Genomic DNA, 17,176 nt, shown 5'->3' on the forward strand with positions numbered 1-17,176 from the left:
ACTTGCTGTCAATACCTCATGAAACTAATTATGGGAAATATAGTTTCAAACCATTCTTCCTTTTCAGTGAAACTGTTGCTTGTAAAGTATCTTTTAAAACATCTTATATGCCAGAGCACTTCCTAGAGTTTTCAGAAAAATGTTTCTGCCTAACCTTGACAGGATATTTATAATCAGATCTAACAAATCGCAAGCTGAGTCATGGTGTCACAACCGATCATTACTTGAAATAATCAAACTCTCCCCAAAATAATGCATGAATACAGTTTTATGCAGTTTTTATGTGTCCCAAACCACTTTCAGGTTCTCACACCGCATCATCCCGATGTTTTGTTGTGGGTTTTTTCAATGGTCTTTTGGGCAGAGTCCACACTTGAGACTTCGTTAGGCTCCAATGCAGCATGTAATTTATTTATTTTTTTACATCTGTCGTCAACAATTCTCTCAGACACTTACAGAGTTTTGTATTTTACACAACATAAACACAGCTTTTTGTGGCCAACGATACTCATCGTTTCAGTGGAAATGCGGTCATCATTGTCACATGGGGAACTAGTTTTAGACACATTTTAACTTTTTGTTCCCAGAGACAAACTCTTCTTAAGTTAAAAAACAACAACAGTTGTCACAAAACTAAAACAGGCCGTCTAGTTGGATTCACAGTACAAATGCAGGTTTGAATCATTTAGGTTTATATCTAACGTGAAATGAGCCCTGGAACACCTGTAGGAACTGGACACATTTTGCTTACGTAGAACCACAATCTTGACCGGCACGTTTCAGGGCACATCTGGCAAAGTCACATTCCAGCAGAAAATAGTTACCAAGCTTGTTTCGGTGGGTTAAAGTTCATAATATAGCTACATCATTGTAGACGGTCTTGTAGATTTTAAAGTGGAACTGAGTTGTTACAAAATCCAGAGAGCTTTGGTACAGCCAGCTTGGACCGCCTTTATCAGGTATAAAGATTGAAGATTCCTCTTTTGTTTGCATTTCGAAGCAGATTTGAGGTTGATAAATCATGGGAGGACAACATGAAAGCTCCTTGTGTAGATCTCCTTTGGTATGAGTTTTATTTAAGCATAGTGAGAATGTGGAGTTTGAGCTGTATAACTGAAACCTGTCCCCGTGTCCCAGTCCATGACAGCTGCAGTCAAACGTCTCTGGCCTCAGCCTGACCAAACACACTGATGTCCCTTCAGAGTGCAGCCAGTCTGGTAGAACTGCCCTACGCATGGTTGAAGCTATGACAGGTTTCCGGATAGCCCTGGAAAACAGAGGGAAGGTGAGGGATGGAGAAAAAAAGCATGAATGAGCGAATGAATCAAAAATGTTTCAGCGTAGCTCTCCAGTGGCAACCTACACACATACCAGTGCTATACAGTGGACATCAAAATTGAAGAATCAATTTTCTCTCTGGGTTTGGGTTTTTAATATACACCATGATTCAATTGTCTGGGGTCAATAGGATTTTATTACAAATGAGTTCTATTTCAAATAAATGCTGTTGTTTTTTACTTTCTTTTCATCAAAGTACCTTGAAAAAAATCTATCTAGGGTTCCACAAAAATATTAAGCAGCACAACTGTTTCAGCATTGATAATAATAAGAAATGTTTCTTGAACACAACATCAGCATCTTGGAATGATTTCTGTTTTGCCAGGAATAAAATAATATTTTAAAAATATATAATAAAACCGAAAATAATGTTTTAAATTGCAATAATATTTCACAATATTACTGTTTTTGCTGTATATTTGGTCAAATAAATGCAGACCTGGCGAGCATGAGGCTTCTTTCATTTAAAAAATTTACCGACCCCAAACTTGGGAATATCAACAAGCAACCAATTTCTTCTAATTTCTAATGTTCCAATGACTGCCCTAGTTTTATATTTACCTTTATGTTTATTTATCTGACATAACTCCAATAGTGAATAGAAAAAGATGTAGTCAACTAAACACATTGTAAATGTTTTTTAAATAAATGTTGGAAATTATGTTCGTTGCAAGAGGACATCAACATTTTTGGGTATCCCTGTAATAAAAATGTAAAATTCACTGCACTAAAGCTTAAAATAAAGCTTCTAGGGAAACATAAATAGGCACAAGTACACCAAGCCGCCCTAACTTTCATTTTCCATTATGCAAACTTTATTGCTTTTAGGTCGAGTTACCTGCTGCAGAATATTTCTTCCTCATTTTTGTGCTTTATTCTCTCACACACACACCTCTGCTAAGCAGCTGTAAGTTGCGCCCTTCCTCTTGTACTTGTAGCTGTAGAACCTGCTGGAGAAGCTCTTGTCTCAGAGTCTCCTGCACCAAACCCATCCGCTCTAACTTCTCTCCATTCAATCTCAAGAGAGCACGACCTGACAAACACAAAGTAACAGAGAGAGAGAGACAATTTCAGTAGACAAGATCTCTTTGGAAACACACAAGCCCTGCAGCCTCTACATTATGTACGCACAGTTTTGCTGACAGCTATAAACAAATTACAGCATTGCAAATCCCCCTTAGGTTATTATGTCCGTGTTCTCAGTGATGTTTGCATATGTGACTATGGTAACATGCCGTGTGGAACTGCTGCCTGAGGGCATAGGCCGCCCCAGGTCGCACTTTGTTTCCAACTGAGCCTCTCGTGCTGTGACTCTAAACACTTCAGTCCACAGCCTTGTAGAAAAAACACTGCGCCTGTCTTTTGTCCTCATGCTTTTTGAATACCAATATTCATTTTCTCTCAATTTCCTTTTCTATGGATCTCACCCAGGGTATCTGTGATCTTGATGCTTTGTGTCCACTGAGAGAGAAGAGAGGATTTGTGGGGGACGTGAAGACACACAGGACCCTAGTGAGCAAGTGAGTGGGAGAAATAGCTGTCTAAGCGGCAGTGTGAGAGCAGGACCCCGTGACATGCTCAGATATGAGTCGCATATTCACACTATAATTCAAAAAACCACTAGAAAAACATGGTAAAATAATAATGAAAGATATCAGTATGGCCAGCGAATCCTAGTTTCAAAAAATCCAACTGGCTGCAGCTTTCCCCATTGATGGTCAATATAAAATACGCATTTATTTCAAAAGTTTGTGTCTATAAAATATAAAGTTTTTGAAAGTTTCTTATGCTCAAAATATGACAAAAATACTGCAATATTATAATATTGTGAAATATTATTAAAATTTTTAAATTTTTCTATTTTAATATATATCCTGTGACGGCAAAGCAGAATCTTTAGCAGCCATTTCACATGATCCTTCAGAAATCATTCTAAGATTTGGTGCTCAAGGAATATTTCATTATTACAAATTCATTAAACATTATAATAATTTCATTAAACATTATTTTCAAAGTTTGTGATGTTTAATATGTTTGTAAAAACTGTTTTCAGGTAATGAAATGTGTTTATGTGGTTTAAGGTTCAAATAACACATTATTTTCCACATACTGTACATTATTGATGCTCTTCTCTGCCCCGCCTTTCTGAAATACATCTATTTTAACAAGTTCTGAAAAGTGAGGTGTACGCTGATTGGCCAGCTATCCAGTGCATTATGATTGGCCGGATACTTCAAGTGTGTGACAGAAATGTTACGCCCCTTAACATACTATGATGGTATGTCCCCCTGCAAGACAAAACAAAACCAATAAAACCCATAAAAAAACATAAACTACTGAGGACATAATTACTGATTATAATGACTTATATTGTGTTTTTATGCATTGCGTTGCATATCGTGCCGCTTAGACATAAAACCATGTCTGCATGTGTGATCGGAGAAACGACAAACAACAAGAGCTGCTCTACACTGCTCAAAACTCGCATTTGAATCATCAGTGGCAAATTCTTTAAATTTGAACTTATTTACAGGCTGTGAGTCAGAAGCGCCAGACTGTCCTTGCAAAGTTTTTATTGCCCCACTTTATAGAAAAAGACACCGGCATTGTAGGCTACTCTCTCAGGAAACAGCCCTCATCCTCACTAAAATGCGCTGCACACATCTGAAGATTTGGTTTGAACTGTTCTGGAACAGTTTGGTAAATACAACTTAACCACTGATTTCTAGTTGTGTCCTCTTTTGGAAGGCCAAACAAAGTAGTTTCACTTTCACAATGAAACAGCTTCTCCATAACATTGCTAAAGCAACAATACTACAGCGAGAATCAAAGTCGTGACTTCTTTCTTTGTGTGAACATTTGGGCGGAGTTATGCAAATCTTCCAACAATGTGATGTAGACATGTGGGGGCTTTACAGATCTTCTTTACGTACCAAGAGCTTGTAACAGTCCAAAGAGAAATGAAAAATTCAAATCGCATCATATGACCCCTTTAATTTAAACTTTCGAACAGTGTTGTAAATGTTGCTAATATTATTATATGACATTACATATGACGGCAGATATATTTTCCAGTGCCCAATTCTTTTCATAGGCACTTAAAAGCTTGATACATATTTCTTGTCTTTCACAGCTCAGTCAAATAGCTAATGAAGGCTTTGGAATTGTACGTTACTGTATCATGAAAGAAAATGATATGTCTCAGATGCTATGAAAATTAAGTGTCCGTGGGCATTGATGCCAGATTTCTAATCTTGTATTTTTGAGGGTTCTGTGCCAGTACTAAAACATTTACATTTTTCTAGAATATTGAAAATGGAGCACAAAAGCTTAAAGCACTGTAAATTCATGGGTTGAGAATGAAATAGGACCAGTTCTTTGACAAAAGACAGATTTTTTGGAATAGTAGCTAAGCACTGGCTGGCTGACCTTCAGCTAAAATGGTAATGCTTCTCTCATACCATATGAGATATAATAGATGTGTTGGTGTCAAGGGATTTGTCTAACTCCCGTGCATGTGGTACATAAAGGTGATTTTGTGCAGGGTTACTGTGATGTGTGATTTTACACAGAATGCAATTCAATTTGAATAATGTTCAACAGGTTAAAAGCATATGGGGATATATTTAATTATATACAAAATCTACAAAAGTTCTTTTGTTTTACATTTGATAACACACCTGTAATGGCGTGGTGGGAGAAAGCTTCAACATAGGTCAAGTAGTTGTGTGGACAGTGCTTCTTCAACCATCTGCATACATCCTGCTGAGACCACAGAACCACTGGCCTGGAGAGACACGGCAAGGTCGGGCTGGTGTGGTAAACAGAGTAAGATTCACCTGAACGTAACTGAAAGAGAAAGAAATAGAGCATGGGAAAGGGAGAGACAGGGAAACTAAATTAAATATGCATTTCACAGTGAAGTGGCATAAACAAACAAATATCGAAATGTGACTGAAAATCCATCCTTCTGGAGTCCTACCATGCATGAATGCACAACGTTTTATAGCACTAATAATTTGACCATTCTCAACCATTCTCTAGCAGAATTAAAAAAAATAATGAAACAGATAAATAGCTCTCCCTTCTGCTGGGAACTCTGGGAAATAAACTTTTTTTTTTTAAATAACTGTGTTCCATGTCAAGCACCAGCAGTGATTAAGATGGATGTTTTCATCTTAGAAAGCCATCTGATTGGCTGCCTAACGGACACGGCCATGGTTCTGCACATTGAGCTGTATAAATGAAGGCCATTCTAGAATGATTAGTATTCGTTACAATGGCTGCGCTAGTGACATGAGCCACAATAACACTCACTTGACCTTCATCACACTTTCTTATGATCACAGACTAATTATACAAAATCATCATGCAAATATAATTCTAGCAAATCATCCACATTTGGAGCCAGTGAGAGTTTATGAGAGCTAATGAAACGGAGTTTAATGTATCTGTGACATACAATATCATGATGTTATTTAGCAAGGACACAATCAATTAATCAAAAAGTGACATGTGTAGGAACCCTGTCGAACAGACACAAATAAACCTGTGAATCACCATGTGAGCTGATGAAACGTTCCAGAGATTCTCCCTCCTAACCATTTTTCAAGTCATAAAATTTATCGAAGAAATTAACCAAGGCACCCAACTGTCTCAAGAGATGTCTAAAGCAATGGTAAGACCAATAATGGTGGTGATCCAAGAATCAAAACCCTTTGGTTTAGAACCATGCCAGCAAATGGTTGATTATCCCCTGCTGACCCGGCTTCATGTTCCACAGGAAGAGCAATAACGTTTAACTGAACAACAGAAAAAGGAACATTAGTTCCATTGACAGACACCTCAGGACTGTCCCCACTTTCCCCCTCCTTTCTCTACATTCCAGAAAAATATTCGCTTTTCCTTTGTAAAAACAAAGGAACTCATATACAACTATATTCACAAATAATGTATTATGTCTTACATATGCTTGATGTGTTTCATTTAATCGGTGCAACTTTAACCAATGTTTTAGCAAATAAAGCTAATAAATATGTGTAAGATATGAAAGTTTAGTGTTGAATGAAAGCTTGTTTTATTGGCACTGCTTTGGTATGAATGTAATGGTGAAATCTGGAATTGTACGCACGTTAAGTTATTAACAAAACCCACAAAGACACTTCCACAGTGATGAATTAAACAGTGTTTTAATTTATGCGCGGACAGTTACAGTCCATACAGTCCTGCAACAGCGTCCGATTGGGACTAGGGTTGTAACGGTATGAGATTTTCACGGTATGATAATTATCTCAGAAAATATCACGGTTATACAGTTTCACGGTATATGGTATTATTAAATTACAATTTTTTTTTGGTTGAACAAATGTTTGAGAGTATGTGTTTATTCAAATTTCAATAATCAAAATCAAGAAAATGTAATAACTGATTATTTATTAGTTTAATAACTTATATTTATAATTAATTATACATACAAATTAATAAATTCTGGTTTCTGTATATAGATTCTGTACTTTTATGATTTAATACAAATATACTGCGTAAAAATTTATAAAAATTTAACAATTTAATTAATGTTTTAAAACCTTTACTCTTTTATGTTTTCGCAAAGGGATTTACTAAATTAAACAGAGGGGAAAAATATATATTCCTTAAAAAAGTTTATGTAAATTATTATTATTTTAGAAATAAGCTATATTATAGTACAATCGTAATTTCTGTCAATTTCTTCCAGTTAAAAATTTGACCTTTATTTTAACGGGTTGCAGTGAGGAGCTTTGAGTGTCAGAATGTATTAGTTTTTGCAAATAAAATGATTATTAATTGCTCTGTTAGTGTTTGTGTTCATGTCCTCAGATAGTGAGACAGCAGCACTGTTAAACATGCCACTTTAAACCATGCCGGTGCATGTAGTACACGACACAACAAACAGATTAGCCTATATATTTATATAGCAGTGCTTTTGTCATTATTTTACAGCTTTGTTTTTGATTTATTCATCAATCCATCAAATCGCACATTTATGAGACATCTGCATTGTGCCTAGCTACTGTAAATTCATTGTCATGACTGGATTCTGGGATTCACTCCGCGTTACAGAAATCATAATGCTTAAACCTTAAATTATAAATGGGACATGGCTGTATCTGTATGGAGGGATGATATTCTGAATAAGTAAACATGTTCGATGCGTTTCCTCATTTTGCAGCCGCTTTCCGACCACAGTTTTTGCAAACTGTGTCTACCCTCGATGACAAATAAGCATTCGTCTGTTCTATATAAAAAGTATTTCCATACTAGTGCCAGTTTGAACCCATATTTCGACGTGGGATAGAGATTAGAGATAATGGCCTCTGTTTTTGATGTTGTCTCCGCTGTACGTGTGGGTGGAGCAAGAGTACAGTTAAGTGGAAAGGTGTTGCCTAGGCGCAGGTGAGATTCTGTGTCTGTTATTTTCTCCCAATACCTTAGATAATTAAATGTGCACGGTATGATAATCATACATGTTTATATCATGGTACAGTATATCGTCATACCGGTATATCGTTACAACCCTAATTGGGACAGTCGCTTCTGGGAGGGACCAAATCAGCTCGCTTTACATTTACATTCAATCATTTAGCAGACGCTTTTATCCAAAGCAAATGAGAACAATAGAAGCAGTCAGGTCAACAAGAGAACAACAACAGTATACAAGTGCCATGACAAGTCTCAGTTAGTCTAGTATAGAACGCATAGCCAGGTATTTTTTTTTATTTATTTAAGTGCTGGTGTTAGTAGGTTAAGTGCAGGCGAAAAAGATGAGTCTTTAGATGATTCTTGAAAATGAGTAAAGACTCAGCTGTACGAATTGAGATTGGGAGGTCATTCCACCAGCTGGGCACAGTCCAGGAAAAGGTCCGTGAGAGTGATTTTGAACTTCTTTGGGATGGCACCACAAGGCGTCGTTCACTTGCAGAGCGCAAACTTCTGGAGGGCACATAAGCATACTTCTCATTCTGGCCAGAATGAGAAGTAGAGTTGGGTGTCATCAGCGTAGCAGTGATAAGAAAAGCCATGCTTCTGAATGACAGATCCTAAAGATGTCATGTAGATGGAGAAGAGAAGTGGTCCAAGTACTGAGCCTTGAGGAACCCCAGAAGCAAGGTGGTGTGACTTTGAAACATCACCTCTCCAAGACACACTGAAGGATCTGTCAGAGAGGTAGGACTTAACCCACAGGAGAGCAGTTCCAGCGATGATCTTTCTGAGGGTGGACAGGAGAATCTGGTGATTAACAGTGTCAAAAGCAGCAGACAGGTCCAGTAAGATGAGTACCGAGGATTTTGAAGCTGCTCTTGCTAGTCGCAGGGCTTCAGTAACCGAGAGCAGAGCAGTCTCAGTTGAGTTGCCACTTTTGAAGCCAGATTGGTTGCTGTCCATGAGGTGGTTCTGTACAAGGAACATAGAAAGCTGGTTGAACACAGCTCACTCAAAGTGTCTTTGCAATGAAGAAGGGATACCGGTCTGTAGTTTTCAAGAAGCACTGGATTTAGAGATGGTTTCTTGAGCAGTGGGCTTACCCGAGCCTGCTTGAATGCTAAGGGAAATGTTCCAGAGTGAAGAGAGGAGTTGATAATGTGAGTAAGCGAAGGTATGACTGAAGAAGAGATCGCTTGAAGGAGGTGAGTGGGGATCGGATCAAGTGGACAAGTAGTAGGATGATTGGACAGGAGAATTTTGGAGACGTCCATCTCTGGCTTTAAAACCAAATGGCACAAAAAGATCTTGGCTAGTTTTGCTTTTCGAGGACCGTTGGGCTTTTAGCCTTTGTGCTCACATGCTGTACGATCGAGGGATGAAGTCATCCAGAACTCAAATACTCAATTTTCAGCGCAAACACAAGAAAAACAAACAAACTTATGAAATAGGTGCAAACTCATCTTAAGCAGTAAAGATGAGACAAGATATACTGATTTTAATGTTCGTTGGATGAACCGTTGAGGAATTATAAACTATTTAATTTTGGAATCAGCTCAATTAAATCAATTTGAATCTTTAGATTCGATTCCCCTCTTTAAGAGAAAAGAGCTAAAAAATCCCTACACAGTGAAGACATTTATAAGGTTGAAAAAAAAAGATTTTAATTTCAAATAAATGCTTTCTATTCATTACAGAATCCTGAAAAAAAGGCATGTATCAAAAACATTTTGCAGCACAACTGTTGTCACCACTGATAACAATAATAGTTTCTTGAAATGAAAATTAGACTTTTTTTAAGAACATTAAAAAAATCTTTCTGAACCTAATCTTTTAAATGGTACTGTACAGGATTAAAGCAATATAATAAAACTTTCTGACTCTTATATAATATTTTTTCTTATAAAATATTATTTTCATATTACATTTTACTATTTTGTAATGTGCTATAGGTCGCTGTAAATTCTGGGTATTGAAACAAAACTCGTCTCATAATATAACGAAAGTTTGCTTTGCATATTTTCTTCCCTTTCTTTGGTGTTTCATTTCATTAACAGTCATTTATCCTCACAAAATTACAGCCCTCCATTTTCCCACATCTCCCTCTATTTGTCTTGTTTTTCCTGCCATCTGTACTCAAGTTCATCTTCAATTTTCTTTCTCCTTCACAGTTTTTGCCCCATCTCTACTGCTCTCTCTCTCTCTCTCTCTCTCTCTCTCTCTCTCTTTCTCCCTAAGGCAACTTTCTACTTTATGCCTTTGCTGTGTTTGCCCTTGAGGGCAGTGGGTAATTCTTTCTTCTGCATGAAGGAAATCACACACATACATTCTTGCACGTGCACAAACATGTATGCATGCATGCATGCACACAAATAGGCTGAATAAGTGACTGTTCTACTCAGCTGGTCTTGGGCAGGATGCACATCTCTCCAGCAACTGTCTCTGTAGGGCATAAGGAAACTGTGATCCCTACATGACCATAAATAATAGTTCAGCCAAAAACTGAACATTTTCTGAAAATGTACTCTCCCTTATGAAATTCAAGATGTAGATGAATTTGTTTCTTTTTTTAAACAGATTTGGAGAAATTTAGCTTTACAACATGTTCACCCATGGATCCTCTGCAGTGAATGGGAGCCGTCAGAATGTGAGTTAAAGTGCTTAAAGATGGATTGTTTATTACAAATGCAAAGCTTTGTGCTTCACGAGACATTAATTGATGGACTGAAGTCATGTCTGCTTGGATTATTGTGATGTTTTTATCAGCTGTTTGGGCTCACATTCTGATGGCACCCATTCACTAAATAAGATCCATTGGTGAGCAAGTGATGTAATGGTAAATTTATTGGAATTCTGATGAAGAAACAAACTCATCTACATCTTGAATGGCTTGAGGGTCAGAACATTTTCAGTAAATTATTAATTTAAGCCCTAGATTAGATTATTAGGCATGTCATTGTCACATGTACATCTTTTTAAGTACCTTATCTAAATTTAAACCATGAACATCAATTTGTTTGTGGCTTATAAATGGATCTGAATTAGTATCTGTCAAACTTTCCCTATTTTAATGCCCATTAATTGAGATTGCACTCGACAAGGAGACAATGGAGACAAGGGGATGCAATCCTTCTTACTCTGCAATGTCCCTTTATGCAATGGTATAGATTACAGAATCAGTCAGTGAGAGAGGAATTAACACCACTTAAATGTGCAACATTAATTATTTACAGTATGGGTTCCATTCACACAGACCCCAGAGGATCAGTCAGAGCACAATAATGAGAAAATACAAACACTAACCATCAAATGTGGACACCAGTACACAAATACATACATAAAAGTCACATTTTTGACTACAATTAGTCAAAAGGCACTTGAGTTCCTCATTTCTTCTTTGATCATACTACGATGACATGTCCCTTGGCAAAGTTTATAGACAAATCACAACAGCGCTGATGAAAGTGAGAAAAGATTGGTGTCACATTTGATACCAAAGTGACATTTTCTATTTTCTTTTCTTCTTTGTTCACTCTTTATTTTTTCTGGGAAGAGCACACTATGTGGTGAGATGTCAGTGTGACTTTCATATACTGACATACACAAACCTGCAATGTTGAGAAAAATACTAACAAATGTAGCTGGGCTGAACAAAGGATTTGTGTATGAAGCCATTAGGGGAAGAGATAAAACAGAGTTGTTTATCTGTCCTGTCTCACTGAAGGAAGAGGCTAACAAGGTTCACCATTCATTAACAATGGTTTAAATTAGAAGGCCAAAAAAGTGCAGAGGTTAGTTAGGCCCCTGTTTGGGGTTTTCATGAGGAATAAATGAACATAGACGTCTGATCACACCATGCTTTTAATTATAAATTCACTTAACCTTCACCCTCTGATCCGGTTCAGCAAAATGCAACAAATTTAAACCCAAGTTCAGAAGATTCCCTTTAAGTCTGGTGTTCCTCTGGCAAAAAGCAAGATTTGTAAACGATTAAGAAACTATATTGGTGTTTAAGACTTTTTATAAAATAGATGAGATGATAAAAGCAGATGAACAGATTAAACATTTCTTATCCAATACAAAATAATAATATATGACGTCATTTTGATCTTTGTATCATAAGTATCATATATATTTTTTTTTATATTAAAAAGCAGCACAACAATTTCAACATTGATAGTAATAAGAACTGTTACTTGAGCTCCAAGTCAGCAAATTACAATGATTTCTGAAGAGACTTCCTTTAAAAAATATTTTCAAAATATAATGTATATACCCAAAGTAAATACATTATGTACTACTATAGAAAAATTATATATGCTACATGTAAAATTATTTTTAAATGCACCTATTTAATGTCTTAGTAACATTTTTAATTTAGCAAAAATGTTTAAACCCTCTATTTAATCCACTAAACACAAAATTTCCAAATGAACAGCACCTCTGCTAATTTCACTGAGAAGATTAAAAACTAATTTAGCACTAGAAAAAGAGAAATGAAAAAGAAAATGGAAATGACCACAGAACACTGGATTCGCCTCAAGTAATTACTTTTGAATACTATTCATTTAAATGCAGAACACAAACTCATTAATATAATATTATCTATCTCAGTTGAACAAAAACAGGTTTAGGTTTAAATAGTATGTGCAAGCCTGTTGTAAAATCTAAGAGGAGTCTAATTGTGTGGGCGAGACTGCTTTGACCCACAAAGCTCTGCAGCCCCGACTAGAAGCGCTTGCTTCGTTAATATGCTAATGCAGAAGATCAAATGAAGTTAAAACACACATTACGACCCATATCTTTGGTTTCAGTGCATAAATCAGCAGTGCCCATCTGACCTGAGGCCCACAACTCAGCCAAACAGCATTTTACTCATTCTCTACAAACTAAACACGCTTTTAGATGGATGGAAAGATGGATGTCTAACAGTGTTTTGTTGTCAGATCCCCTACTCTACCTTTTTTAGTGCACAGGTTTTCACACAAGTGCATTTCTGAAAGGCGAAACTATTTCCCTCTGTTAATAATGCAACAACGGACAACCATACATTATATTAGTGAACAAATTAGCTTTCATGACTAAAGTATGGAATAACTGAAAGCACCCAAGCTATTAGCTCTGCTGTACAAAACTATAGCTTCTACTGCCTACATTGCACATTTTCACAGTTAATACATAAAATAGCAAATAGTGAAGTTACTAGTTTATCTACTTTTCCTTTCATATGATATATGAATATGGTAATCAGCTAGCTACATTTTTGAGTAGCTTGGCCAACACTGGTCTTTCTCAATGTCCTCTTGAGATCAGTTTCAGTGAAAGTGCACTAGAAAGAGCTTTGGTTTATATAATTAAGTCATGTTAATGAGATGGTACAAAATGATGATCCTTTGAAGCTGATACAGGGAATACATAAAAAAACATTTGGCTTCATTCTTATCTTTATTATTTGATCTAAAGAAGAGTAATGTGTGTCTTTCTTATGCTCAATGCGACTTTTAAAACGCCAGCTCTGATAATCATAAAGTCATGAAAACGCTATTGTGAAATGTTTTCTTTTGCTGTTGGAGCAAATTGGAATAAAAAAAAAAAAATTATATATATTTGTTAAGATAAACTTAAGAAGCTAACCAAAGTATGATGACTTCTGCTTCTGAAATCACCGGAAATGTGAAAGGGCTCAAATTCAGATGGACTGAGATGTTTGTTAAAGATTTCCTTCTTGGTCTCACCTGCAGTTCTTTGCTTCCAGGCTGTTGGAGTAGTTTGACCGTTCCGCCACCGGCTGTTTTGCGGCTGTGCCCCTCATGCCAGGTAAGGTTTCCACCTGCACAACGACTCAGCTGGTACTTAAAGTCCTCTGGAAGTGCCCTGTACTCCACCGCAGGACGACAGAAAGTAAAACTGGAGGCCGCTGCGATAAAAATAGAGAAATTTGGCATTTATTCATTCGCTGAAACACACAAACACATTCCATCCTTCTTACTTACATTTTCACTTCCCTCTTCAGAAAGAGACAGACTACTGAGATGTGCAGAAGCACTGTTTATTGTCAGTTATCAGTCATGCAGCAACCTAGCCATGTAAGAGATTCAGTTTGAGGACTGCATTTGTCATCAGGGTTTTGGTGGTTCAGAGAGTTTAAGGTTTAAGGTTTATGCTTAAGTAAAAGCAAATAAGAAATGTTTGAATGACCCATATCTCCTGCGGCTGACTGGGTGGATTGGATTCTTCCCGGATAATTCCCAAAGACGCTAGTCAGCAAAGCTAATTGAGAAAATTATGCATTAGCGTGTCAGAGGGTGATAAAAAAGCAGAGTATTGGTAGCCTGTGGGGTAGTCTATGAAAAGGCATATGAGGCTCCAGATTTCCAGGAAGGAAAACTTTAAGTGCTACTAAATACAGAATGCCTCAGAGACATCAGTTCTTGTCGAGCTAGACAAAACTAGCATTTGCAATTCATGAAACAACAAACAGAAAATCAAATGAACAAAGACATCTTCTAGGACCTTCCTGGTGCAAAATATGCTTCAAAGGAATTTTGTGGAACACCAAAGAAGATATTTTGAAGAGTGTTTCAGTGTTGTTTTGACAGGGTTTTATAGTGAACAAAAAAAAAAAAAAAAGCTAATAATAAAAAGTTTTATTTCAGGTGGTTGCCAGAGCAATATATCACACTTTAGTTTAAAAATGTAACTAAAACGGAAATAAAAATTTGATAAAATTCCAAAATAATAAATGTTTTTGGACCCCACTGTCATTCATTATGTGAACTAAACCACAGAAAAATTATTCTAAATATCTTTGTGTTCAACAAAAGAATGAGAGTCATACAGGTCTGGAACAACATGAGTAAATGATGACAGAACTTTCATTTTCAGGTGAACTACCCCTTTCACACACACACAAAAGACAGTATACATGAAGCTGTGTGAGTAAACCTGTTAGAGAATTTGCATATTCCTAAAAATAATACAGCAGACCAGCACAGCATAGTTTTGCTTGACTGGCGACTGTAAATGAGTCGGTGGACAGCATAAGCAGATTTTCTTCCAGAAGCCGGAAGAGGCCAGTGTATTACAGACATAGACACCTCACATTTCTAATAACCACCTTAGTCTTAGCACAAATGAGTAGCTAATCTGTGCATGGCAGTGTGTGATGGTATTATATCTCCAAATGAGTGTTAATGTGTGCGCACATAAGCAAGAGTTGATGAGAGGGACAGACTATAAGGTTGTGTGTGTTGGAAGGTGAATGAAATACAAGGGATGTTTTTTGCTCTCATTCCCTGCAGCCTCACAGGCGGCTACAAAGGCCGTCCTCATCAAGAGTGCATGGGGGATGCCTGTCTGTATGAATGCATTTGGGATGGAGTCATAGATGAACACAGTCTTTCATCACAGTGCCTCTGAAGCAGACATTAGAGATATGTGGCACTACTGTGGCTGGAGGGTGAAAACACGTCAAGGCCTGTTAGTCCTGGACAGATGCTGTCCTTATTTTCTATTTATTTGTGCACAAAACGATGTGCTCCTAAATCTAGAAACAGTATATACTCCTGAAAATGTATTTTTGACCTACTAAATGGGAAATGGAAACATTTGTGTTCAGAAGTTTCAGGGTTGTGAGTTTTTAAGCTCAAGGCTGCATCTATTTGAATAGAAATACAGTAAAACAGTAATATTTGTAATGCGATGTGAAATATTTTTATTTTATATTGTGAAATATTACAATTTAAAAATAAACGGAGTAATTCCAAGAGCATATAATTCCTATGAACTGTTTTCGATTTAAATATAATTTACTCCTGTGATGACAATACTGATTTTCCTTGCTGAATAATAGTATTTATTAAAAGTACACTGACAAATAGTACCATAATGTATTACAGTAGCTTTGTTTTAGAAACATATCAATGTTGATGAATATTCAATGTCATTCTGATTCATTTGAATGGAAAAACAATTTGTATATGGTTTTACTATTACTTTAAACTACTACATTTGAATGTTTTGTTTATATGGTTACAGCCAGCCATGGTCAAGCACATGTGACCCATTTCATTGCATGTGTCAATAAAAATAAATAATCTAAATCTATTTTATATCTAGAGATCCATCATCCATGACAGCTCTTCATTCCCTGAAGCAAATAATTAAATCCAGACCAGGTTTTTTTTCTCACCTGCTGCACTCACTGGAGTGAACTAATGATGTGGTCTCTTGTGAGAAACCAAGCAAGTGTGCCAGAGATTTCTGACCAGCATGAGAGGTTTGAACTTTGGGAAGGGATAGAAACACAACATCTGTGTGTGGAGTAATGAGCTACAGACTGAAAGATAGAGAAATGTGAAGCTGTAGCTGCTTCAGATCTGTTTGGCCTCATTATCTATGCTGAGGAATGCCCAAATGAATATGCAAGCCTTCATTAAAGTGGTGTAGCACACAAACCGCTCAACAGGTAAGTGGTTCACTAGAAAACTACAGAGATTAAAGATAGATGTATTGTGTTCTGTAATTTCATACAGTTCTAGGTCTGAATGTGTGAAGGAAAAGGAAAAAGACAGAGCTTTCTTTTGAGATTTTGAAGGACATGTTGAGACGAGGAATGGTGTGCTGGGTTTTGTCAATGAGAAGCCACGATTACAAGTCATGTCAACACCTTTCATTTTACACAAAGAAAATCACAAAATGTTCAAAGAAACATACAGGGTAATTCTACACAGTCTTCACAAAATATCAATAAACCAGTATTTTAGCACTTTAAGCTCATACTGGAGAGACAGAGAAATTAAAAAGATTATTGCTTGCTTATTAGGGTTTGAGTTTTTGTTTGTTTGTAAGTTCTGTAGATTCATTAACAGCAAATGACTCCATTAAAATTCAGTTGAACTGATTCAAAATAAAAGGCCGTGACCCTGTACACACTGAAGCCCAAAAAATAATGAGCCATCATACACACATTCATTAGCAGACTATAAACATACTTGATTCTTTAAAACCAACAATGTGACTGTGTACAATGTTGTTTTATCCTGAGCAGATATGTCTTTAACTGAAATATTTAATGTGCTTAAATAATTCTAGAAACCAGAATGAGTGTAATTTCAACATAAATATTTAATTAAAATGATATGATATATTCAAAATTGACCTGAAATTGAAAAAAGAGATACATCAAATCATCTCAAGCTTGCAACGTACTAACTACTACGATCATCTTTATGAATAAAATAAAAATAATATAATTACCGTCTACTGCCATGTCAACGATCCAGACTCTGCAACAAGCAATAATACTCCTGTTAGATTAAAAGTTGGAAACTGAGGAGTCCCATTTTCCGCCCTGTGCGCCTTGAAAGGTGTTTCTTTA

At 36.5% G+C, this 17,176-nt stretch overlaps 1 protein-coding gene across 1 annotated transcript in view; it reads right to left on the reverse strand.

The window, feature by feature from the left end:
- Positions 1-384: 384 nt before the first annotated feature.
- Positions 385-17,176, reverse strand: part of LOC128018703 (sterile alpha motif domain-containing protein 10) — a 16,913-nt gene continuing 121 nt past the window's right edge. Inside the window, exons 1-5 of the mRNA XM_052604413.1 lie at positions 17,056-17,176; positions 13,533-13,714; positions 5,019-5,187; positions 2,231-2,371; positions 385-1,267 (exon numbers count right to left, since the gene is read on the reverse strand). The exon at positions 17,056-17,176 is cut by the window's right edge and continues 121 nt beyond it. Coding sequence (XP_052460373.1) covers positions 1,245-1,267; positions 2,231-2,371; positions 5,019-5,187; positions 13,533-13,714; positions 17,056-17,068 — 528 coding nt within the window. The 5' untranslated portion in view covers positions 17,069-17,176 and the 3' untranslated portion in view covers positions 385-1,244. The remainder of the gene's footprint in view (positions 1,268-2,230; positions 2,372-5,018; positions 5,188-13,532; positions 13,715-17,055) is intronic.

Source organism: Carassius gibelio, chromosome A8 (genome assembly GCF_023724105.1).
Source record: "Carassius gibelio isolate Cgi1373 ecotype wild population from Czech Republic chromosome A8, carGib1.2-hapl.c, whole genome shotgun sequence".
In the NCBI taxonomy this organism is placed as follows: Eukaryota; Metazoa; Chordata; class Actinopteri; order Cypriniformes; family Cyprinidae; genus Carassius; species Carassius gibelio.